The following is a 24,434-nucleotide window of genomic DNA, read 5'->3' as shown; positions in this document are numbered from 1 at the left end:
AAATTGTATGTTGAATATTCAGCTTCGACCTGTGGCTCGAGAAGTCAGGTTGAGGTCTTTGGCATTAAAAAAAAAAAGACAAAAGGGCAATGAAAAAAAGGTAGCTCGAGACAGTCAACAATTGAGGCATTTGATGGAAAAAGGGCACATAGGCTTATGTGCCCTTTTTCCTTAAATCGTTTAAGGGGGTATACCCGTTTGAACCCTCGGAAAATGTATACATTTTGTGGATTTTTTTACAAGTCAACGGTTTGATGCAGATTTCCCGTTTTTTAACTATGTTTACATAGTATTATGAACTACTTATAAAAAAAGTTTCAGTTAAAAAACTATTGTTTTTCGGAAGTTACGGATACATGTCCGAAAGTCTCTCGATTTTAGACGGCTAAACGGTGGCCCTAAAAACTCGCGCTACGTTCAACCAATTTACCTCAAATTTTGCATGCAGAATCATAATAAGATTCCACATCGTCCAACGAAGGCGATTTTGAAAATTTTGAAAAATAAAGAAATGGTGAGAGATCAAAGGTAAAGTTAAATTTTTCTAAGAGAAAAATCCACCTTTTTCCTTTATAAATAATAAACGGGGAATCGAAATAAAAAAAGCCTTCGTTGGACGATGCGGAATCTTATTATGATTCTGCATGCAAAATTGGAAGTGAATTGGTTGAACGTAGCGCGAGTTTTTAGGGCCACCGTTTAGCCGTCTAAAATCGAGAGACTTTCGGACATGTATCCGTAACTTCCGAAAAACAATAGTTTTTTAACTGAAACTTTTTTTATAAGTAGTTCATAATACTATGTAAACATAGTTAAAAAACGGGAAATCTGCATCAAACCGTTGACTTGTAAAAAAATCCACAAAATGTATACATTTTCCGAGGGTTCAAACGGGTATACCCCCTTAAATCGACTCACAAGGAAAGATCCCCGAACCCGAAAATTCAAAAAATTCTGAAACTTTGTGAATATGTAGGGGATTTCCTCCTGATTGCAACGCAATTTTTGTTTGCTGCCCAAATACACTCGAAGGTGGTGAAATTAACCCCCGAAAATTCGGGTATTTTCCGATTTTGTGTTGTAACTTGCGAAATGTAAGAGATAGAAAAAAAGTTCCCAGACGAAAGTTACTTCTTTTAATTAGATGTATCATTTGGTAAAAAAATATTTTACAGTTCACGAGTTATAACAGTAACTCTGAGCTTCCTTGTCTACGCAACTGTCGCGGTCTTCTTTTTAGCGTCGCGGGGGTTCCTCGACAACAAGTCACGCTACTCGAAAGACAGGTTGGAAGGGGAAGCAGGCGCGTGAGGGGCCCCTACGCTGGACAGCGCTGGGTTAATCGATTAAATGTACCTACAAATCGTTTCGATCGAGTAATACTCATTGAAGCGTTTCATTCAATATACTTGTGAATTATTTTCTATGTATCGTCAAGGTTGTAATGAAACTGCAATAGTATTTACACAGACTATACTTCAAATTTTATGAGCACAGAATCTCACCAAACTAACATACTGGTTTCGAATACACACTTTCACTCTCTAAATGGCTGAAAGGAAACAGTAGTGGAGCGATCAACTATGATTTTGCTAAATCTTTACAGATTTAAAGAGCCCTCGTAGAAAACACTGTAAGTGCCAAAAATAAAATTCTATACTATAGTATATCCATTGACACGTAGAACACTTTTCGATAAAATTTTTTTCTTAATTTTGGCACTTACAGTGTATTCTACAAGGACTCTTCATTCGTAGAACAGCCGAAAGGGACAGGGGTACTCTTTTGTTGTGGTAACTGAAATTTGAAGGAGTAAAACTAGCTCACAAACAATTATTGTTCTAATAAATCCCAGAACACTATTGAAGCTACAAACAAGTTTTTTTGTTAAAAGTTGCATCACTCTTTCAAGTAGAAACAACATTTTGTAGGTATATATCAGTAAAAACATTTGATAAAAAAATTAAAGTCAATTCCAACACTTTTACTTTTAAGATTATCAACGTTTTTATAATGACGAGGTAAACAAACTATTTTTATCTTGGTGTCAAGATCAGCTGTAATTATGTCTGCTCGACTCGGATGTTGTTATACTTGGTCCCATTAGTAAAGGCTCCGAGGTTTCGTTGATTCACGCAGAACTCAATTCGATCATCATCTTTATAAATATGGAACTCGGAGTAATTAGTTGTATCATCGGTGTTACTGCCGACTTATCTGTCTGTGAACCGGAAACGTAATACTGCACGCGTTACAATGCTGATTTACATTTTGCCTCTATACGGCTGTCACGGTCTGCCTCACAATGCTCGAGAATTATTACTGGTACTTACGCGCGTGGCGTAGAAATTAGTTGGAAATAAAAAAAGGATTAAATTGTTTCATTCATTGCGCGATAAATTGATTTAAAATAGCTCGGGAGAATCGCCTGATAAAACGATTCATTTTCATTCCAATTCGAAGCCGAGCTTACATGCTCATCATTGCCAGTGTGGAATCTATTTAATTCGAGGGTCGCGCTGCACACGTGCGTGCAAAACCAGATGTTGCAAGAAAAATAGAATTTCATTACAAAGATCCACGATGTAATTAAAAGATTAAAACGCACAGTAGTTTCTTTGCGTGCTATTAAGAATTGAAACAGAACAATGATTCGTCGCCACTTCGTTGCTCTGATCAAAGAGAAAGTAAGTATTGCGAAGTTCGAGACTTAACGCTTCGCGGAATATAATGTTATTACATTCGCTCGAGAAACATGATTGCAGATCGATTTGTAATTTACGAATGAACGTGCTTCATTACAACTCTGAATCTAAAACGTCTGCCACAGAAATCTGATTGATGAGCTAAATAGCAAATCGAGATCGATCCAGGAATTTTAATTCCCCGTCTCGAATTATCAAACAAGTATGTTAACGAAATTAAACTTTTTTTCTGTTCTGGTAAGATTCAATAGTCGTCTCTTATAGACTTTTGTGCGCTGAAAACGAATCCGCAAACCGTTTATCGCCATCGATCTCAGTTTTCGAGAAATTCGATTTTGAAAAAAAAAAGCAAATTTTCAACTTTGAACATCTTTTGTGTCGAAACAGTAATAGTTATTCGATTGCTTGTTGCGTCAAATTATTCTACGAACCCGCGCGGACACAACGAGATAAGTTATTATTGAATTATAAGCATTTAAATATGTTTAAACAACGATCAAAGGGAAAAGGACACCCGGAATGCACCAATTTTTGCAGATATTTTGTTATATATTTTAAAAACTAAGGGTCTAGGAGAAAATTTAACTACTCCACGCGATGCAGCAGAAATTTTTCTTTCGGAAACCACCAACAGAAGTGGTAAGTGACGTTTTGTTTTCAATACAGAAGCGAAATAGTTTGGCAAAACCTGCGGCGTCGACAGTGGTAGTCACGCGCGTTAAGCGACTGTGTATCGCGCGCCGCCGTTGACTACCACTGTCGACGCCGCAGGTTTTGCGAAACTATTTCGCTTCTGTATTGAAAACAAAATGTGTTTTTCCACTTCTGTTGATGCTTTCCGAAGGAAAAATGTCTGCTGCGTCGCGTGGAGTAGTCAGATTTTCTCCTAGACCCTTAATTTTGAAAATAAAATTAAAGATATCTGCAAAAGTGGGTGGATTTCGGGCTTTTCAATTAGAATGATAAGAGTCATCACTTGACCACCCCACAAACTGTGTTTCTGAGGTTAGTATAACAAAAACTGTGCATTTATCAAATATAGAACACTGTGAGAGTTTAACAAGTGAATTGTTCAGTCATAAAGAGTTAATAACCTAAGAATTTTTTTTACCTGTACCAAATCATTCCTGTTCTTAACAAAATCATTAAGGAAATAACGATATAGGAACACACTACTCACTTTGATGTAAATAAACGTTCGGCAATACTATTCATAATGTACTTACTTCACACTTCAGTGTTTTAGATCTTAGTCGGTCTGGGTTAGGTCTGGGTTGGGTCTGGGTTGGGTCTTGGCACGTCAACTGCACTTTTTTCAAAAGATCGTCACTTCTAAAAACCTTATTTTTCACGTTTTTCTGTAGAGTGGTCAACTACTGATACATGGCCAACTACTGGTGCCTTTACCTTTTACTGTTGAGGGCGAGGATAATTTGGGACCGAACTGAGGTCAAATTCGTTAACCCTTAACTGGTATCCTGGGTCGCACATGACCCCAAGCACGCAAAGTTCGCTGCAAAATTTTTGGTTGTCCAAGTTTGTCAACTGAATTTCTAATTAATTTTATAGTTAATAGTTTAACTTTCTACGTTCCTATTATTTTATACATTACCTAAGAACAAAATATTCATAGAGGATGATCTAGTGTCTACTTTACAAATTTCTGGGTCCTTTTTTATTTGGGGTCTGCCACGACCCCAGTATACCAGTCACGTTTGCCAAAAACAGTATACCAGTTAAGGGTTAAGTTAACTGATTTCTACCTCCCACAATTCGACAAACACAGTTCCCTTGCAGACTGGAAACGAGAGAATTCGAAGTTCTTCCACAAAATTATTTATAATTTTCAGGGAAGTAAACTTCTCAATGTTCCAGCTTACGAATACTCGAAGATTAATTACCGGTGTTAATAATAAGCAAAGGCTAAACGACTTTCTATCTTATCACAGATTACCTTTATTGATGATTTGACGACATAAACGCCGTAACGAACTATAAAATAGTCGCTATCTGCATCGTGACCCTGACTCTCATTATCTCGGTACGTCGTTTAATTAGTGTCGGTTAGCTGAGTATAAGTGGCTGAATGCGCCGTTTGCTAACTGGTTTGCTGCGCGAAGTAACGACAGGAATAAAAAATTGGACCGTGCCTTTTTAGATGTTCCATCGTAAATAACAGAGATATGCACGTGTACGCACGACCTGTATTTTTGACGACAGCGACACCTACGGCGCGTGCTGTAATTTTTAACTTGTCTCAAGGCACCAGAAGTATAATTACTACGCCGAGCATGTATGCGAATAATAGGTTCAGATTCATTTGGAATTTTCTGCACCTTGCATTATCGTGCGCGAAATTTTGAATTATCAAAACGTTAATTACGTCAATTATGACATAAAAATTTCTTGTACGATTAGATTAGATATAGATTGTATCATACATTGTTTCTACTCGTCAGAAAATTTGGACAGGATTGTTATCTCGTTAAAGTAATGGAAAATTTTCCAGATGTTTATTCATTCCATACAGCAGCTGTTGATGAAATTTTAATGACTTACACCGCGGTGAATGCAACTAGATCGGGTAAGTTGTCGATAACAATACATGATATGCGGGTGGAAGATATCAACAAAAGTACGAATTTACCGCAGTGCAAGAAATTTGACAGAACAGTTCGATAAATTGAAATAGACCTTGCATTTACGAATAAAATTTTGAAACTCCAAAATTACAGTTCCAGCATCGAAATTTTCATGGATAGTAAGCGAACTGCATATTAATGCACACTAGTTTATAACTAGACGAAACAATCGTGTTTTTAACTACGCTGCTTATTAAATTAGCGATCATTTATTAAATCTGATAATATTCCCCAATTATTAAATATCGGAAACTATTACGAAATGCTTGTGACAGCTAAATATCTGTTTTTACTGGCATTTTAAAATATCCAAGCAAATGAAATGTAGGTATCTTAAATCGATAAAGTGACTACTTAGTTCCTTGAGTGACTGTATGAAACTCCATTCTTATCGGAAACAGCATTTAGCACAGTAGAGTTGTCGTTACGGAGGTTCAAGCACATCGTTTCGGCGATGCTTTTCATTGACTACGACCCGATAAATCTGTGACCTGAAATTGAAGCGAAGGTCTGAGGGAGAATGATCCAGTGCGTCCTTGAATCTCGGACAATGACCTAGTTTTGCTGAAGGAATTGCTCCCGCGTGTTCTTTTACATCTTTCACACCCCTTCAACAGCTGCGTACCTTGTATCTTTTTATTGCTTTATCTGTTGTCTCGAGATCACAGCATGGCAACCTTCCCGATTTTCGTATAACTTTCCCACTTAAGAACACAGTTGTGCTAATTGAATTACACTGTAATTTAATTACGTAATTTAATTAAATTGTATTGCAATTACATAGTAATTCAATTACGTTGTAACTCAATTACATAATTCAAACTTTTCAATTAATTCAATTCCTAATTACTGTAATTGCGCGTGTAATTGAATTACAATGTAATTGAAATACAACGTAATTAAATTACAGCTCAAAACCCTGAAGAAGTGAGAAAAAATGGGTAAAAATCCCATACTACCCTGGTGCCCCCGGGGATTCCCCTCTGAAGAAGTCGAGGTGCCTTTCGAAGATATCCCCAAGTTAAAAAAAAATTATAAAAAAAATAATTTATAAAAAAAATTTATAAAGTTGTTTTTTTAACGTGGAGACATCTTCAAAAGGCACCCCAACGCTTCCAGAAGGGAATCCCCCGCGGACGCCAGGGTTACGTGGGATTTTTACCCACTAAAACCCCACGGCCACTATGAAATCTATTATACTATTATATAAAATTGAAGTTGCATACTTTGAAATGCGATTTCTCAGTAAATACGAACTGTACGCACAAGTGTGTTACATCACTTTGTTCGTATCAGCGAGAGGAAGGTTCTAACGTTTTTATTTTTTTTAAATACTGATTTTTAAATAATAGTAGTTCGGGACGCGACCGCCAGGTGGCGACCGGGCGAACGCGCTTCTCGCTTGCCAAACAGCACCGCGGCGGGAATAAGTGGCCGAGGGCTCTCGAGCTTACAGATTGCAGAGTACTCATGAGCGGGTTTTTTGAAACTTTTCCCCGCAGCGACCCATATCTTGTGATACTCCATGCAGGTTACCCCACTTGTACGTTTACCCCGGCAGGTAAAGGGGGCTTTCGCTCCCAGGGACTGCCTTAAAGACCCATAAGAAGATATTTAAACAAAAAAAAAATAAATAAATAAATAAAAAGTTTACAGATTGCAGACTACGGATTAGGAATCAGTCACGCTAATATTTCGGGCGAAGCCGAGACACGGGGATGCTACTTTTTAATAATTTCAATGTAAATATCTCTATTATTAAAGCCCATTGGCAGAAACGCTCGGACCCACCTATATTTACTTATTTTCGATAGATTCATCGTGCCAAGGGTTCATAAAAATCGGTGTCTACCTCATGGTGTCCTCCCCTTGTAAGAAACGAGCGACTAGCGTAAGACCGTACATATAAATACTTTTACGCATACAAAAAGAATTCAATAAATATATTAATGTTTTATGAAACAACAAACGTTTTTTCTACAAAATAAAAAAAACAATAATATAGATTAAAACTTTAGTTCTTTCAATTTTAACGATTAACCAACGATTCGTCCATCTACTGGCCTCCTTACCCTACCTATCACATCAGGAATGGTGTAAGAAGAACGAAAGCTAAACGGAATGATTGCAATTTCGTATCGAAAAATCCAGAACATGTACCTATACACGTAGTTCGTAGTTAACGTCGAAACCCTTTCATCGATCAATCACGATTAACGTCATCGACAAGTCAACCAACGCGCGATAGGGCGAGGCTATACAGGCTTTCCTATTTCGATCGAGGGCGCTATTTCCGACGGCGTCGCTCGAGTTTTTTTTTTCAAAGGGCGCCACTTGATACGTAAAAAGGATGGTGTGTAAGGACGAAAAGAAAGTTTTCCAGGGCAGGCTAGCGTGCTCGCGACAACGTAGCAACTCTTGCGCCCTCGGCTTGGGAGTTGTTCCGTGGTCGGTCTATTTCTGGACGTGTAAATATCGATTTGCCACTGGTGGTGCGCTCTTCATCAGCAAGCAAAAGGGCAGGAGAGGGGGGAGCAAAGATGATATTGATACGCAACAATAATAAGATCGTGAAACTGACAGAAGATTTTATCCAACTGTCCGAAATCCATTGCCAGGTATTAAAATCTACTTGACACGCGTTCTTCTTATATTTGCATGATGTTAAATTTAAAAAGTGAGAAGATCCTACAGGTCTGCGGTAATAAATGAAATAACTTCACAGAAATAATATGAAATTTTCGTTAGCGAAATAATGTATATCATTGGCAATTAAGAATGAACAGCTTGAGGATCGGTGTGGTTATAAAGAAAAGCGAATTTTTGTACATGGTCTTGAAGGTGTTAAAAATATGAATGTGGAAAGGTTGAATGATGGAAACTTCTCTTTGAAGTTAAATAACATTTTTTGGCCGCCACTTTAACACGAAAACTATATATTTTTCCTCAAAGTTCTTAAGACATATGCGTGGTCGAAATATCAAAAGTTAATCGAATTTGAATTCTCAGATATTAATGTCTTTGTAATATTACTGGCAATTATCCATTTCTTGCGAATGCTTTAAGAAATATTAGGTATCAATCATTCTCACTTCTCTAAGATCAGCCTTGATTAATATAAAAAAAACAATCGAATTCAAAGATGTACAAGAGACACTAGCATATTCCATTAAACCCCAGTTCTTGAACATCAGTGAATTAATAACGTTGCGAATGCAACTTCTCCATTTAATTAAAAAAAAAAAAAACAGATTCCTATGGTAATGTGCATAAAATGTAAAAAATTAAATACGCAAGTGATGACGTTGCTAAACACGCGGAGCATTTCCACAGGTAAAACGTCAACTTTCTCAGATATCAATCAATTTTGGGCCGTGAATTTTGATGCCGACAAAGGCCGCCAGTGATGCAACATGGTTATTTAAAGGGCTGCCCGCTTAACGTCCCATCAACCGATAGAACAGGAATTTATTTGGACTATCAAATAAACGACGTATAAAATGAATACTCGATCGATCGAATTACTAATTCGAATTACTAATTCATATTATTCCATCACTATGCATTGTGTACATAAATGAACACTTTATCTACAGAACAACATGTGTATTAAATAACGCTTGCTACTATAAAGCTTGCTTTTACCAACTTCATTACCTACGTTAAAAATTCTTCAAACACTGCGAATCATGGGCCAGCAACGTAAAAATTTTACTCTGCCCTCTTTAGTTAAAATGTGCTATCTAACGTTTTGAAACAACCGAGAAAACGTTTTATAAAAAATTATAAAAAGTTTTATCATTTACTCTGTACCGTCCTTATTTTCCTTCATTCAAATTAAAACATGTTGTCATTATTTCGTAACAGCTTAATATAATTCTTTGTGACAGGTTTACCGGCAGGTGATATATTATTAACGTACCAATTAATTAATTGTTTTAGATAGGATATTTTAACCGTTTGGAAAGAAGTTAGGTTAACTACATTCGACTGTTTATAAATCTTCACGAAGCACGTACAGTTTTCTAACTTTACTTAAAAGGTAAACGATGTGTGGAACTTAAAATATTTCAACGTATCTGGGAAAATGAAAAAATACTAGATAGGACAGTTTAACTAAGGAGGGCAGTACTCCGTTGCAAGTTAAATTTGAAATTCCTTATTTCTGAAAATTCAAATTATATCGGCAGATGCAAATAGGCGGATATCTAGTTTAAACGGGACTTCGTACTTACTCACCTCTTAAATATGTATAAGCATTTTCATTATCATGGAGTGGCCTCCGTGCCGCTTTGCATTCGTTTGTTTCAATTACGACGGATTACGCAATAAATTCATTGACAAATGCGATCCACGACTGACCGCGTTTTTCTCGATGACACGCATGGGATTCTATGGAGAACGCTTACAGGCGACAACGCTCGATTTCGCTCCGGAAAACCGAGGCAATTTTTTCTCGCTCCTGTAGTATGCTAAACGGATCGATCACCTTGTAAAGAACTGCTAAACACGCCAGTCTATAATAAAAGCGGCGAGTTCGCTCTGTTAACCTGCAGCGGAATACGAATATTGATTTCAACCTCGCGACGCTCGGTTAGCTTGAACTTACTACTTTCTTTTATCACATCTCCCCCCCCCCTGCAATCATTGTTGAAGTTTACTTGTGGACAGTGTGATGTTTGATTTTTCTTTCACCAGAAACAGATACAAAGCTTCTACTTGAGCGTGGATATTCGTAATGATTTTATTGTGTACAGGCAGAGTTGGGCAAAATGTAATCTAATTACAAATTACAAATTATGATTAAAATGTAATTGTGTAATTGATTACACGTTATTGTCTGTAATCATTCATTTAAGTAGTCGATCACAATTCCGTCAACTACCTAAATTAACGATTACAGAAAATAATGCGTAATTAAGGACGTAATTACATTTTAATCATAATTTGTAATTGTGTAATTAGAGTACACTTTGCTCAACTCTGTATGCATACATAAATACCATGATCGTCCTTTTGAGAAAAAATCGCTTATTTTTCAAAACTGATCTTTATTAAGTTTACACTAAAAAGGAAATATTTATAAATTTTTATTTTAAATTTTAAATTACATTGGCACTACAAAATGGGTTAACAAAAGCAAGAGGGATATATTTTAGACTAGCTGACCCGTTACCCGGTTTCACCCGGGAATTATTTGTAATGAAATAGAAAAGCCTAAAAGAAAAAATAAATAGCCTATCGTCTAATCTAAGGAGTATGTAATATATATTAAAAATTTCATTGAAATTCGCTCAGCCGTTTAGACGTGAAAGAAGGACAAACAAACGGGCAACGTTTCACTTTTATATATCAGTAGGGATTACACTTTGCTCAACTCTGTATGCAGGCATACATAAATACCATGGTCGTCCGGAGGGTGGTGAAAAATGGGCAGTTGGCACCCCCTAGCTTTTGAGAAAAAATGTGACTCTCTAAATATGAAAACGGGTCGAAATAAAAAGACAAATATTTCTTATTTTTCGGTCCTCTAAAACATATCCAAAGTTCAAAGCAATCGGAGGCGGGTACCAACTATTCTTATGAACTTTGGGGGGTGGTTTCACCCTCTAAACATTCAAGCAGGTCAAAATAAAAAGACACGTATTTCAAAGCAATCGGAGGCAGACACCTGGGAGCCTCTCCTTGTTAGAATATTCGTAACAGTTCTATATACTACAATACTTAGCATTCTGCAAACAATTATTTTCAGCTTAGTTGTTAAGCTATGTTCTAATGCTTGTATCAGATTTTTCCATCTTAAAAAGGACTGCTTTGTAGCAGAAAAATTAAGGAATTAACAATAATCCTACTTTTATTGTTGAAGTAGAATATAAATCGTAGAAAATCATATTCTAATTCGTTAATTAAGGGTACATACATAAAGTTTTAATGAATTTTCTCGATTCTACAGTATATTGCAAACGATATACTAGACCACACGTTTATTTCTCAAAGAACGAAGTTTCCTTACAAATAACTGTATGACTAAGGTAAAATGAAAAATCTCTATCACTCGAGTAATTACGGATGCTATGTAGTATACATTGTATACTGACGCCAGCGAGCGATAAAAAAGTCTGAAGAAACGTTAGCTAAGAACTTCACGAAAATTACAGTCGAACAGTGATGCAGTATGAATGCATTCCATACCCCGAACTACTTTGAAGTGTTTAATAACGAGGTTCCGCTGCAAATTTGTTGCTAAAACTTCATAAATATTAATCTCACCTTGTCCAGATTGATTTTAGTTGCGGGGAACCACTTGCCTACAAATACGACAACCGGCCGGCCCTGACGGTCGACGCCACTTTGATAGAGGCAACCAATCCCTGAAACTTCGGACAGGTCCTCCGTCTTTGCTCTCCTCAGGAGCCTCTCGTACCTGAAACATGCAAATTGCAAAAAGTGCTGAGAATTATTTTGAGACGATTAAATGTGCTAAATTTCTTAGTAACTCATTACATGTCGGGCAATGTTAGACTGGCAGTTCTTCGAAAATTATTTTTAAAAAAAAAACTAGTCGCAGTAATCTCTCAAGAGATTAATAAAATATTAAAATATTAAAAGAGCGACAGTTTTTTCAGTGTGGAGTGTAAATGAAATGTTTCGAAACTAATCGGGTAAGAAAATACAGGGAAATAGAAGAACTGTGGGTAGGGGAGACCGGGGCAAAGTGAACCTCGGGGTAAAATGAGCTTTGTTAATTTATTCTTTAACAATAGAATATATTTACAAATTTTGGTGACGTAATAAATGTGAGTAATACCACAATGATAATTATGCACATTCAGATACAGAAAAGTGGAAATTCATTTAAAAAATTAAAAATGGAGTTTTAGAGACTTCCAATTGGTTTTCTTTTCAATTTAGCTTTTTGGATAAATGAGACTTAAATGTGTTATTTTAACTCCAATTTTTTTCTGCGTGTTTATAACAAGCTTATAAACATACATGTGCAAGCGTTTGAAAAAATATTAATCCTAACATTATTAAATAATTAATTTTCCACTGAGCACACATTCGGGGCAAAGTGAGCCGGGGTAAACTGAGCTGCAGAAAAAGATGCGCGAGTGATGTGCGCAATAGCCTAACCTGTCAGCTAGCTGGGAAACAGAATCTAACCTCAAAGAAATGAAAAATCTGCCATAGTTTTTGACAACCACGGTTCCAAAAAAAAAAACAGAAACTGACGTGCTACACACTTCATCCCAGCGCAAGGGGTTAATAATTACCTATATCTTTAATTAAAACTCGTATTTAATTTCAGCTCACTTTACCGCACTAAAAACTAATTCTTTTCTTGTACTTCGCGTAATTTTTGCAGGAAAAAATCAGGATTTCAACTTTAAATAGCCGCCATTTTGTTTTAACTTAATATTTCGGAAAATTCTCTCCGTCAACCTGAGGGTACATTAATATACTAACGAAATCTTTTTTGTTTTTTGATTTTAGATAATCTGAAATTAAATATTTTTCTACGAAAAAATTACCAAATGTTCTTTAAATGTTGCTCTTTTAAACGCAAAAAGTTTTGTAAAATTATACGCTTCCGCTTCTTCAAAAAAAATTACAAATATTCACCTCTTTTCGACCGCCTGACTAGGCATAACCCCTTAAGAGCACTTCAATTTTTTCCTCGTTACGCTCATAACTCATGATTGTAACTATGCTTTCAAAACATCGCCAATGTACTGACTCACGTCTTCCAGAGGTACATATCAATAGTGGATATAAAACATTTCAATGTTTATAAACATCATGCATAAAATTAGGCCAATCTGATCGCACAACAACGCTGCATTTATGTATAGGCTCGCAGGATTCCCCTAAAATACACTTTTCCGAATTTGTCTCTGTGTCCGATAAAAGACGGGTGAAAAAGAAATTAGATTTGAAAAACTGAAGGTTATTGTGAAAACCTCAAAATAAAATAACAAAAAAAATATATATGTACTATTATAGTCAGCCTGTAAGTGCCTCTAAAGCAGTGTATTTAATTCTGTATCTATATTATTATATAAAGAGAGAGAGCCGATTTTTATGTTCGCGCAAAAGTGAAGACCTACTGAACCGATCTTCCTGAAATTTTAACACGTTATTCCTGGATGCTCTAGGACGGACATGGGCTATGTGGCATGTCTCAAAAACGCATTATTAACATGGAACGAAGAAGCGCCTGGTATATGTTGCGCTGGAGGGAAAGTAAATCTCCCAAAGGAGAGAATGTTACCTTTTCCGAAATATTATGAAGAAATTAACCTTTTTTTCAAATTACTTAATTTCCTTAAAAGATATTAATTCTAATAAGCATGAAGCAGTCACGCTAATATCTCGGGCGAAGCCGACACGGGGGCGCTAGTAAATAATAATTTGAGTTTGTCTTGTAGTAACCGAAATAAATAAATTTATCCAGTTATGTTGTTTACCCTGTATAAATAGGCTGAATGTGATTTTTAAAAGAAATTACTTTCGTCAGACATTTGACGGCATTACATTTGTTTCGTTAGCTATTAATTCCTAAGAACATTGCTCGTCGTGCAGCTTAAGGCACCTTACAATGGGATCCAAAAGCTCTTCGACTGTCGAGGAGCACAATTCCACAATACAACAAAAGTTGAAATTGTATGGAAAAAATATGGATTATGCTGTTTCATAATTACTTAAATATCCAGTTCAGATTTCACGTGAAAAAAACTTATTTTAGAAAACATTAATATTTTTGTTTATAACTTTTTTCTAATTGTTTAAACAATTGATAAAACATTTACTATTTGATAATTTAATTAAAAGCAGTAACTTTTGTCTCAAAACTTTTTTTCTAAATTAAAATCGAAAAATAGTTGAATCTCCAGGGGTTAATTTCACCCCCATAGAGTGAATTTGGGCAGCAAAACAAATTGCGTTGTAATCAGGAGGAAATCCCCTACATATCCACAAAGTTTAAGAATTTTTTGAATTTTCGGATTCGGGATCTTCCCCTGTCAGAGCGAGAAGTTTGTATTAACGAGCAATTTTTCATTCTGATACGAAATAATGCTGATTATAAGCAAACTGTTTCACTTTTTTTTTGTCTTTTCGAAGTCTTTTATCTTTTTTAAATTACTCGGATAGAGTACTCTAATACAGTAAAATTTAAAAAATTAACCTTTCACTCATTTCTAAGAAAAAGATAATTAAAAGTCAAAGTACGCTCAACAGCCAAAAGCAGAGAAATATGTTTAATGACAGTATTTTCTTAATCATCTTAATAATACACCATCTAATCTCTGAAGGCAAATGTGAAGATTCGTAGCCACAAAGTGCGAAATTAATTATTTTGTTTTGTCACCATATATGCAATATGTTTTCTCACAAATCATTGCGATAATCAAGAACATTTTTTTTAGCGATTTCAGACATAACAGGCATTGTGGAGATTCTTGCGCGATAGAGTTTATTAAGAGTTATTGAATCCTTGAAAAGCTACGCTTAAGAGTGAATGATACATACCTAAATGGCCGTAGTTATCAAAGCATGACTGGCAGAATTTCATATTCTGTTTTACATATGACAAAATGCAGACAATACAACTGGGTATACCTGCTCTTTTAATTGCTACTATACTTCTTGAAGCTGACACTAGCATTGTTTTCTCAATTATTACCCATGCTGGTGGCTGTAATTATGTTTTCAGCAGTATCACGAGACATTGTGCTTCTCCCAGAGACACGGACATTATTATGCAAGTCCCGAGAAAAAGAGGGAGGGAGTGCCTCAAATTTTCCTATGAATTTAATTCCAAATTGCTATGCCGCTTCCTTGAGTTGAATGAGATTAATGCAATCGAGACGCGAGAGATTCGGCGATTTCAACGGCAGCTATGAAATTATCCTACTTCATTCAGGAGCTAGCTCCAAACTTCGTGGAAGTGGAACAGTGTTTGAGTTACGAAATGGTTCTCAAAGGAATTGAAAATTTTCATGGTGCTTTGGCCAATTTTCTTGTAGTTCGACGAAGAATAATTCCGCGGGGAATGGTCACTGTCCACGGACCATTCTAAAATATTCTATGCACGCGAATATTCTATTTTATCCTATTTCGATTGTTTATTTCGTTGTTTTGCTTCAATTATCCCGACATTTCCTCCTAGAATACATATTACAAGGTTGCGAGGACGATCAATTATTTATGCGAAAAATATAATGTAATATTTGAGCAAACTAGCAGTGACACTACAACTGTATTTTCATAAATGTTATATCTTAATTTATAGACCAGTGGTGAAGTTTTGATTTCTACTGAGATTTTAGAAATTCGAAAATAACAATTCCCTAGTAGCACAAAATATTGAATATATTAAATCTTTTTGATATTTAAATATACATACAATATTTATTCCAGATTAAGAAGCAAATATTTTTTTCAAAAATACTGGAAATATTCATTTTGTATTAGAAAAAAATATTTTTGTTGAAATATAAATAAAATATTTATTTAATATTAGAAACAAAATATTTTTTCCGAATGTTCGGGAAATATTCATTTTATGTTATGAAATTTTTTTTTCAAATATAAAGTAAACATTCATTTCACATTTTCTGAATATTTATTTTACATTTCCTAAATATTTAGTTCACATTTCCTGAATATTTATTTCACAATTTCTGAATATTTACTTTACGTTTTTTAAATATATGTTTTACATTTCCTGAATATTTATTGTGTAACTCTGAATATTATTTGCACATTTCCAGGATATTTGCTTTATGTTTCCTGAACATTTCTTTTATATACCACGAATATTTAGTTCATATTTTCAAAACATTTATTTCACACTTTCAGTATGTGTATATAATATTTGGAATCAACATTTTTGTGATATTAAAAAGTGTGGCCAAAAAAATATTTTTTTAATATTTGGAAAAAATATTTCACCAATATTTTGTGCTACTAGGGTTTACTGTAAATTATTTCAGCGAAACAGTACTTACGTGCAGCATGACAATAACAGTTTAGATTAAACTTGCGGAAGGTTTTTTGTAAGAAACTGCGATTTAAGGGGGTAGGTTACCCTCAAAATTTTCGAAAATTGGTTTTTAGGATGTTTGCACATTCCGCTAGCTACATCGTTTCTACGCATTTTAAGCGCAACCGGGCCCCGAAATTCAAAAAAAATGAAGGAATTACAGTAAAAAATGTACGAGCCTGCACATGAAATCGGATAACAATGTCCAACTTTAAACGCCGTTTCCCAGAAACTACGTTTTCCAAAACGGTGAACATAAAATCTCGAGAACCGCTCGAACGATTTGAATGAAAATTTACAGGAAGCTGCAGGAAACTATTCCCCTCTATGTATTGGGAGCAAATTTTCAATATAAATTCTTAAAAAAAGATAAAAAAAAAAATTTCCTACAAAAAAAGGAAAAAACAGAAACATCAACATAAAAATTGAATTAATTTGTTTAACAAAATTTTGCCTCCGGCACAAGAAGGATACTGCCTTACAGATTATAAAAATGCCTTTATTTTGTGTTTTAGGTAATTCACCTGTCCGGAATCGTGTTCACCATCAGACGGTGAATCGCGTACACGCTCTCACATTTATATTTGTAACTTTTTTTCCTATAAATATATTTAAAATTTTCTTATTGCGCATTAAAGTCAACGAAATGACGCTTAAAAAGTAAAACAAAAATTATCTCTATATTCATTTATTACTTCAGAATGTGTGTTTGAAGAAGGGCCTGATTTTTGGCTGTTGAGGGTAACCTACCCCCTTAAGGACCACAGCCCTAGACGATGTATCCTCTCCAGATTCTAAAACCTACGTGACGAAAGTCACATTGCAATTTTGTGGCAACTCTGAGACATTTTTCAAACATCTCAAGAGTCACCAGAACCCTTCGGGCCAGACAATTTATCCAGATAGGCGCTATGTATGGTATATGTAGGCGATATATACACACATATCGCTGACAATAAGGTTTTTTAGCATCTGTCCAGTGATACAGATACAGTAGAATGCCTCCTAAGCCGGGTCCAGACCTGAATGCGTATACGCTGAGCAGGCTGAGCGCGCACGAATGACGCATGCGGAGTGGTCGAAAGTGCCATTGTATCTTTCTTCACCAACTTCTGCACTTAGCTTAGTCCACTCCGCAGTCGTAAGGTGGAATAAGACGACGCGTGGATCGGCGAGCTTGACACGAGACTAGCCGAACCCACGCGCCGTGAGAACGCTCATGGATCGCCGACTTGCGAGCCTAGAGGAGCCTAGAGGAGCCTAGAAGAACCTGGAGGAGCCTAGAAGAGCCTAGAGGAGCCTAGAGGAGCCTAGAGGAGTCTAGAGGAGCCTAGAGGAGCCTGGACGAGCCTCCACGAGCCGAGCCAAGCCGTGAGAACGCTCATGGATCGCCAATTCGCGAGCCTGGACAAGCCCTGGACAAGCCCTGGGCAAGCTGAGTCTCCACGAGCTAAGCCAAGCCGTGAGAACGCTCATGGATCGCCGATTCGCAAACCTGGGCGAGCAGAGCCGGCTCGCCAATCCACGTGCAGTCTGATTTCACCTTTAAAGATGTGTGCGTTAAGCCCCATCCAGACTTGACTGAGTATACGCTGAGCAGGCTAAGCGCGCACGAATGACGCATGCGGAGGGGTCGAAAGTGCCATTGTGTCTTTCTTCACCAACTTCTGTGCTTAGCTTAGCCCACTCCGCAGTCGTAAAGATGGTGTGATTAGCTAAATAAACTTACAGCTCAACCCTTCGAGTCATCCTGTTTACCAATACAGGGTGATTCTCCAGCGACACTTGTCAAAGAGGTGCCGCCTGATACCCCGTGACGAGGACAACCCTTCGCAGTGCCTCACCGAATTTTATGGGTTTCGACCCTCGAATCGGTTGAAATACCATTAAAAAGTCAAAAATGTCCAAGAGTTCCGCATTTCTCATCAGATCTATACGAAAACGCCGTCAATTGATTCCTTATGTTTCGCCGATGGAACTAACACCAAGAACGACGTAATTCGGACCATAATGAAGGAAATTTCATGAAAAATTGATTTATATCATTTCAAGCTGAATTTGTTAAAAATAGTCTCGCGTGAGTTTTTAACACAACAGCGAGTCGGTCAGGCTGTATGAATGAAGAATTATGCAGGGTGTAGTAAAGAAAAGACAAATTATTCAGTAAAATAGAGCTTTAAAGTCTATCATATGGTAATTGCATTATATTGTTAAAAATGTAATTTTTAGATTTTTGATTAACTGTTTATGGCAATATTAGCAATGGATTAAATTCATTCACATAGATCCATCCTTCATGATTAAAAAAAAATTTAGGTCATTAAAATTAATTTCTGTAAGCGGGTTTCGTAAAAATCACCGAAAGCAGGTAACTTTGAAGGTTTGTATTTTTTAAACAATTTCGAATCTGCAAAAACGAGGACCTAACCCTCCCTAATTTCATATGGACTACCATATATTTCAATATCATGAATATCCGAGACATCGAGGATTTTAGAAAAGTATCACATCTGCTTCTATCTTCCACGCTGAACGCAATGCACTCCAAACTCTCTCTGATGTGCGGAAGAAAACCGACAACAGTCATGTGCCTTCGCCGGCATTCGCGAGTCGAGTCGCATGCGCCGAGTCACCGCGAATGACACGTCCACGCTAGCATATGCGATCACGCTAACCCTTTCTGACGTAGAAGCAATGCGGTCCTGGCTACCGTTTCACCCATCCACATCAGAATATTCGTGCGCGCTCAGCTTGCTCAACGTATACTCATTCAGGTCTTGACCCGGCTTTAAAACCGCTCCCTATGGGACTAGACCTCTAGTCGGATGAACGAATAGCCAGTTAATCCGACAAAATATGCCAAATGTATACTACACATAATAAGATATGCAAATTCTCCTATAACATGTTCATGTCAAGTGACTGCGGCCCAAACGCAGTTAAAAAAATTATAAGATCATTGCAGTACACTGTATTCACTATTAAAATTGTTGGCCACGTTCCGTATAGAGGCAGAATATTAGACTTTATAATGTAGAACCTTGAAAAGTGATAAACAATTGAATTACAATATTCGACTGCATGAAAAAAAATATTTAGTTAAATTCTTCACACTTTCAATTTTGTCCTTTTATTATATTTCAGAACTAACCACCGAAGAATGCAGGTACTCATTCGTTCGATTAATCTTTCCTCTGTGACAAATGCCACGAACGACGGATAAGCTACGTAACACGGAATGTGTCGATTTTATTTTCCTGTTAGGTCCGTCGAAACATTCTGCAATGGGCTTTACAGAAGTACCTCGTTAGCTGGCCGGATTTCTGCCCCGTTAGATGATCGTGGCTATCCCCACCATCCTTTGGGACTAGCTTCGCGGGGTCGCATATCCTGACGCCCCCTACCATGTTGTAAAACAACATGGTAGGGCGTCGGGATATTCGACCCCGCGAAGCTAGCACGGGTACAGCGCGGAACTTGCCGAGCAACGCGCCGTTGGATTGCACATTGCATCTTAACACCTTGCTATCTTGTGCCGGGTTCGGTATGTCACTCGCACTGAGTGTTTCGCAATCACTCACTCGAATTCTTGGAACTCTATCTGCCCCGATAGACGACCCGGAATGGCCCCGGACACCGGCCAGCTGACGAGGCACCTCTGAACATGGTGGCGTTCATATTGTTCCGTCCAGCAACCGTCTAACGTCACTGTGTAAAACCTTGTAACCTACCGCCAGCTACGCGGATACTGTACGTCTACCTTAAAGCCGGGACCGGATAGGAGGGAGTATACTGTAGGTAGATGCGTCATAGCAGTCTTATGATAAGCAAAAGAAAGAATAAAATGTCACAACTGCATCACTAAGTAGGCGAGATTGCCAGGAGGAATGTATAATATTTGAATGAGGCCTGCAGTTTCCAATGGAATATTAGGAAAATATTACAATGGATAATTGAATTAGCAAATTGTGGGATGAAATTATGTTTGTATATTAGAATAAATTATTGATGTAAAGAAATTCTTCACGCGTCCCTACATATTTACCTAAAACTTCATACTACGAAGGAAAAGTAGTAAGAACGTATTAACTCTGATAAGTAAACAAGAAATGTCCGTCTTCGTAAAACAAAGTGCGAGCTTATAGAAGGTGTAGTTCAGGCAGTTGCTCTACGTAAGAATAACGCGTCTACATAGCTACATGTATGGATTCGTCACTGTACGTTTACAGGACGTGGTTTACTGCCTTACTTTCTTTGTTGAACAAATCATCCGTATATGTTGAAATAAAATTGAAGGCTTTAGAAAATGTTAAATATATATATATATATATATATATATATATATATATATATATATTATTTTTATTTTATATTTATATATTTTTTTTTAATACTAATATATATAAATAATATAAGTATATATATATATGATTTGTTCAACAAAGAAGTTTTGTGTTATTATTAATAATATATGTATATACATCGCGTTTTTTAAAGCTTTCAATTTTATTTCAAGATATACGGATGATTTGTTCAACAAAGAAAGTAAGTATACATACATATGTACTTATAAAACGTGAAATAAATAAATAAATATATATATATACACACAAACACAAAACTTCTTTGTTGAACAAATCATATATATATATATATATATATATATATATATATATATATATATATATATATATATATATATATATATATTAGTATTTTTATATATATATATATTATTTATATATATTAGTATTTATATATATATATGCAGGACTGAGTACATTGACTGAGAAAAAAGCATTTAGTTTTATTATGCACTTAAGAAGGAGTCAATGTTCAGAGAAGTCATATAAATGAGTTGTTCAATAAAATAATATATATGTATATAAATACAAACATAAATATATTTGTATATAAATATTAATATATTATACTATTTATGTATACCGTGACTTTGCCCGCCGGGGGTGACTTTGCCCCCTTTTTTTACTGCGACTGAAAAATTATCATATGATTGAATTCGCTATTATTTTTTTCGTTTGACCTTGGGGAATTTATTGCTATCGATTACAAAACACCATATGTTCTAATCACTTCACAATAAAATAAAATAAAGCTTTTCCGAAAAGTGGGCAATGTCACCCCGGCGCGGGCAAAGTCACCCCAGTTTACGGTAAACATTATTATATACATATATATGTACCTATAACAAGTTTTGTATTATATTGTAAAATAAAAAAAAAATGCAGAAAGGCATCGATGGGTCGAAAACGACCCTAACTTTCCCGTTCGTCAAGCACTGAATACTTCATCACCAACTACAGTTTTATTTATTTCACAATTCGAAGAATATAATGCGTATCGCACGAAAATGCAAAGCATATCGATTAGCACGAAGTACTGCATTATAAGCACGAGCGTGCTTTTTCCTCGACGATCGTAACTCCTCCTAAAGCTCTGTTTCCGGGACACCACAATCGCTGAAGTGAGACGCGGAACACCAAAACTGGGCGTTGCGCGAAAAATAACGTTGCCCCGTATCAGAAAAGCCGATCGAAGGCACGAAATCCCCTGGTCCAAACTACCCCCCGTCGCGACTGTTCGCAGCATCCTCGAACATCTACCATCATTGACCACGAAATCAAGAGGGTCTCGCCCTCGAGGCGGAGAGCGTTTCGGCACACGCGGCTGACGTTGCCACGAGAAGCGAGACGTCAGACGTGGGAATATTTACGTAACGCGGCAAAATCAACGATGAACACGGCGAGCAGCTACTCCAATTCACGAGGCAAACGAAATAGAGGGGCGAACGGATGTTATGTGTCCGCGAAGTGAGGTGTTTCGATACGCACCGGTCCTCGTCCTCGATCACATCCACCATGTCGATCATGACCATTTTGACAGTAGCACACCGTTCAACTCTGGAGGCAGGTCGCCGTGACGCTCGCGATTACACCTCTAACACCGAGCGCGCAGTCTGGCTTCTATTTCGTCCTTCGATCGTCCAGCGGCCGAGTGATCTTTGCCAGTGACATCGGTCCAGCAGATACCAGCGGGGCGAACTCGGTAAAGGTCTCAGACGCCTTTGGACGGGATCGGATCCCGAGTCACGAGGGCGCGCGATCTGACACTGCGCGAGAAGAAAGAGGAGAGAAGCGTAGGCGGCGTATCTCGGTTGGAAGAGGGACGATCAAACGCGACGATCATTCGCGAGCAGCCGCAACACACTGAGCCGCTTGAACGAGGGAGACGAGGCTATGAGGCGGCGAACGACCAAGGAGGCGCCGCGTCTTCGTCGGCTTCGTGGGCGCGCGCCTCCGCCGGCTGCGTCACGGCGCCTGCTCGCCGTAGGGTACTACGTGTTCGATGAGTAAAACGCCACCGCGGAGGAGGGGCGCGATTTGCGGGCTGGTTATTACGTACGATTTCGAGGCGTCGACTAATTGCAGGGATATCGTTCTGCCCGCCGTGAAAGGATCGATACGCTGTATTTTTGAGTTGTACCAGAGTACGCGGATTCTTACTACCGGAGTTCCGGCGATCAATGAGCAGACGCACGGCTCGCGTTCACTGCTGCTACCGATGCTTCAGCCGGGAATCCACCGGGAAGCTAAGCTACGCTATGCGAGGCTGTGCTACGCTATGCCATGCTGCGTTTTAAGAAGATTAGCTTCGATACATTCTTATGGAACCGTTTCCATCAAAAGCTACGTTAAAAGATAGCATAGCTTAGCTTAGCTTAGCTAAAGGTACGCGTACACGACGACACCTCTGTGTCTAGATCAAGTGCCTTCTGTGTCTAGCTAGAGCTAGTTGCAGTGTCTAGCTCAAGCTTAAGGGGGTATACCCGTTTGAACCCTCGGAAAATGTATACATTTTGTGGATTTTTTTACAAGTCCACGGTTTGATGCAGATTTCCCGTTTTTTAACTATGTTTACATAGTATTATGAACTACTTATAAAAAAAGTTTCAGTTAAAAAACTATTGTTTTTCGGAAGTTACGGATACATGTCCGAAAGTCTCTCGATTTTAGACGGCTAAACGGTGGCCCTAAAAACTCGCGCTACGTTCAATCAATTCACTTCCAATTTTGCATGCAGAATCATAATAAGATTCCGCATCGTCCAACGAAGGCTTTTTTTATTTCGATTCCCCGTTTATTATTTATAAAGGAAAAAGGTGGATTTTTCTCTTAGAAAAATTTAACTTTACCTTTGATCTCTCACCATTTCTTTATTTTTCAAAATTTTCAAAATCGCCTTCGTTGGACGATGTGGAATCTTATTATGATTCTGCATGCAAAATTTGAAGTAAATTGGTTGAACGTAGCGCGAGTTTTTAGGGCCACCGTTTAGCCGTCTAAAATCGAGAGACTTTCGGACATGTATCCGTAACTTCCGAAAAACAATAGTTTTTTAACTGAAACTTTTTTTATAAGTAGTTCATAATACTATGTAAACATAGTTAAAAAACGGGAAATCTGCATCAAACCGTTGACTTGTAAAAAAATCCACAAAATGTATACATTTTCCGAGGGTTCAAACGGGTATACCCCCTTAAAGTGACCAGACGTCCCGCATTTGAGCCCTTTGTCCCGCACTGAAAAGTGTCCCGCAAAGTGTCCCGGATTGGACATGTAACCTTTTACATTTTCGCATTGGCATAAAGTTACTGTTTCCTCTGCTTTTTTTGTTGTTAAAAAAGAAGTATCTTTAATTTCGTTTCAATGTATCACTTTATAATCACAAGCATGTATTTTTAACCCTTAACTGGTATACTGTTTTTGGCAAACGTGACTGGTACACTGGGGTCGTGGCAGACCCCAAATAAAAAAGGACACAGAAATTTGCAATGTCGACACTAGATCATCCTCTATGAATATTTTCTTCTTAGGTAATGTATAAAATAATAGGAACGTAGAAAGTTAAACTATTATTATAAAATTAATTAGAAATTCAGTTGACAAACTTGGACAACCAAAAATTTTGCAGCGAACTTTGCGTGCTTGGGGTCACGTGCGACCCAGGATACCAGTTAAG

At 37.2% G+C, this 24,434-nt stretch overlaps 1 protein-coding gene across 3 annotated transcripts in view; it reads right to left on the bottom strand.

Moving 5' to 3' along the window:
- Nucleotides 1-24,434, bottom strand: part of Gdap2 (ganglioside induced differentiation associated protein 2) — a 127,551-nt gene that overhangs the window by 18,785 nt on the left and 84,332 nt on the right. For all 3 annotated transcript variants that reach the window (XM_076817066.1, XM_076817067.1, XM_076817068.1), the window contains exon 8: nucleotides 11,618-11,771. In XM_076817066.1, the coding sequence (XP_076673181.1) occupies nucleotides 11,618-11,771 (154 nt within the window). The remainder of the gene's footprint in view (nucleotides 1-11,617; nucleotides 11,772-24,434) is intronic.

The sequence above is a fragment of the Andrena cerasifolii genome, chromosome 7, assembly GCF_050908995.1.
Source record: "Andrena cerasifolii isolate SP2316 chromosome 7, iyAndCera1_principal, whole genome shotgun sequence".
NCBI lineage: Eukaryota > Metazoa > Arthropoda > Insecta > Hymenoptera > Andrenidae > Andrena > Andrena cerasifolii.
The sequence above is the reverse complement of the archived record's forward strand: the minus strand, read 5'-3'. Positions and strand labels throughout refer to the sequence as shown.